Below are 2527 nucleotides of genomic sequence, written 5' to 3' on the forward strand. Positions count from 1 at the left end.
AATCGAACTTATAGGATCGAACTAAACTTATAGGATCGAATCGAATCGAACTTATAGGATCGAATCGAACTAAAATTAAGTGAGTATAGGATCGAATCGAACTTATAGGATCGAATCGAATCGAATCGAACTTATAGGATTCGAATCGAACTTATAGGATCGAATCGAATCGAAATTATAGGATTCGAATCGAATCGAACTTATATGATCTCGAATCAACTTATAGGATCGAATCGAATCAACTAAACTTATAGGATCTGAAGTTAACTTAAATTAAGTAACTTTAAGTCCAAAAGAACAGGGCCTTAGTTGTTTATACGGAGTAATACAAACCAGGGTTTCAATTTCTGCCTTGATGGATTCGTGTATAATAATAAGAATATATAATAAGGTCTTGCTTGTTACCCCTCACAATCTCTCTCCCACTCGTTCCCATTTGCATTTTGTGAGAGATCACAAGCTTATGAGGAAAAGTATCCGTCACAAATGAGAATTTGTGTAATAAGAAATTGGCGATATATATCTGGATTATCCAATGAAAAGAACAAATGGAAAAAAAAAGACTAGATACACAAAATCACACCTATACACATTCCCATAACAAATCAATACAGTAACACAAATGAATCGGAAAATTTAAGCGTAAAACTAGAGGCACTCAATGCATTGTTGTTTGTTCATTGGAAGTGGATCGAGTTTCCCAGCAGTTGAAACTTAAAAGCAGCCAAGAAACTTGGTTGGGATGTTTCCGGTAGCGCGAAATTTAGCAGCACATTCTTCTGCCTTGAGTAGTTGTTCCCCTTTCTGTGCTTCAATCATTGCCCTCTTCTCTTCTGCTAATTTGTGAACTCCTGCCACCTTGTTTTTCTTCTTTTCCGCATATTCCGCCTTCTTTCTCTCCAGCTTTTCCTGTTTTGTTACAGTTTCAGCAAATGGATACTTAAAACTAATCTCAATTTCGCATAATCGACTATCGAAAGCATCAAGGGTATCTCACCTCCATTTTCCTGAGCTCAGCTTCTAGAGAAGCTTTCTTGCTGGTTTCCCAAGACTCTATATCAGACAGTTTCTTGCATGCTCTGTTTGTCAAATCAAAGGAACTCAATTAAGCTGTCAACTTTCACAAACTGGGTATATAGAATTAACAAATTGACGGACTAATTTTAAGTTATTGCTCAGTGGATACTTCATCTCACCCTCCGTCTCAATCATTCGGAAATAATTAATTGGGACAAACAATCTAAGAAGAACCGGGTTATCCAACTTTTGCCAAATACAGAAAGATGTCAACAATAAAGGGATATCAACTAACCAATCCTTGAGAATGACAGTTACAGAATAATGAAAAAAAAATGACTTGATTTGGTTAAAAAACTAAAATAGTGAGTTGGGATGAATTCATACTTGTTTTCAGCCTTGCTCTTTTCACTTTCTTCCCATGCTTTAACAAGAGCTAATTTCTTTTCCTGCTCAAGCCTTGCTAACTCAATATCTGTAACCCACATAAAATTAAGCATGTGCTGTCGATTTCGATTGTTTTAAACATTCAAGTAAAATATATTCCGTATAATACAAAAATAATATAATCATATATATACCTCTATCTATTGATCCTCCAGAAGGCTTATTCTTCTCAGGTTCTGGAACTGGTGTTGTTACTGGTACAATTGCCTCTAAAAAAAATAGTCATATTTAATTTTTGACATGGTAAAAAGGGTGAATTGCAGGACTCAACAATTAAAAGGGTGAAAATGTTTTTACTTTCATCAGCAGAAGAAGGTTTGGACTCGGAATCTGTGACATGAGAAACAACAACACTCTTTTCTACAGAGCCATCTTTTGAATCAACTTCTGCTTCGTTCTCAACTTTCTCTTCTTCTTCTTCTAATTTCTTGGTCTCCTCTTCTCCCATTTCGAGTTAATTTACAAAAAAAAAAAAAAAATAGGTTATGGAAGAATAATGGAGGATGATGATTGAGGAAGGAATGAGTGGAAGATGAAGTTAGTTGAAATAGGACTTAAATGACAGCTGACAAAACAGCATATCAACAAACACAGCTTAATTTCGCCATATAATCTCCTTAATTAATTCATTTCTTTGTTTTTTTATTTGGAGAATTCAAAGATATTTTTATTTTGTGCTGTGGGGTCATTGCCGTGTTGGACAAAAGACAGCCCTAAAGTCTATAAAACTACAGCTCAACCTTCACGGCATTGTCGTCTCCTTTTTAGTTGGTCGACCTCATTTTTTTTAGACTAGTTTTTGACCCCGACGATGCCGTGGTTTCAACCGAGGTATCTTCTCTTGTATAGGTAGATAAATGATAGGAAAAGACAAGGGTGTCATAAATCTGCTAATTAACCTATTAAACAAACAATTTATAACAAGATAATAGTAAAGCGGAAGTAAGGGTCGAACCAAAGAGAATGACTTTAAGCTAAAACTTGACTTGTAAACTATTGACCAACAATTAATTAAAGTACTAATGACAATTAAGACTCAACAACGAAAACTAATCACAAACTA

The 2527-nt window shown here is 35.0% G+C and overlaps 1 protein-coding gene across 1 annotated transcript; it reads right to left on the reverse strand.

Annotated features, from left to right (window-relative positions):
* Nucleotides 1–480: 480 nt before the first annotated feature.
* On the reverse strand, nucleotides 481–2047 carry LOC141653786 (remorin-like). Its single transcript, XM_074461637.1, has 5 exons — nucleotides 1762–2047; nucleotides 1599–1673; nucleotides 1405–1492; nucleotides 998–1079; nucleotides 481–909 (listed from the first exon to the last, which is right to left on the reverse strand). The coding sequence occupies exons 1-5, from the start codon at nucleotides 1910–1912 to the stop codon at nucleotides 715–717; spliced, it is 591 nt and encodes a 196-aa protein (XP_074317738.1). The 5' UTR covers nucleotides 1913–2047; the 3' UTR covers nucleotides 481–714.
* Nucleotides 2048–2527: the final 480 nt, after the last annotated feature.

This window comes from Silene latifolia, chromosome 4 (assembly GCF_048544455.1).
Source record: "Silene latifolia isolate original U9 population chromosome 4, ASM4854445v1, whole genome shotgun sequence".
NCBI lineage: Eukaryota > Viridiplantae > Streptophyta > Magnoliopsida > Caryophyllales > Caryophyllaceae > Silene > Silene latifolia.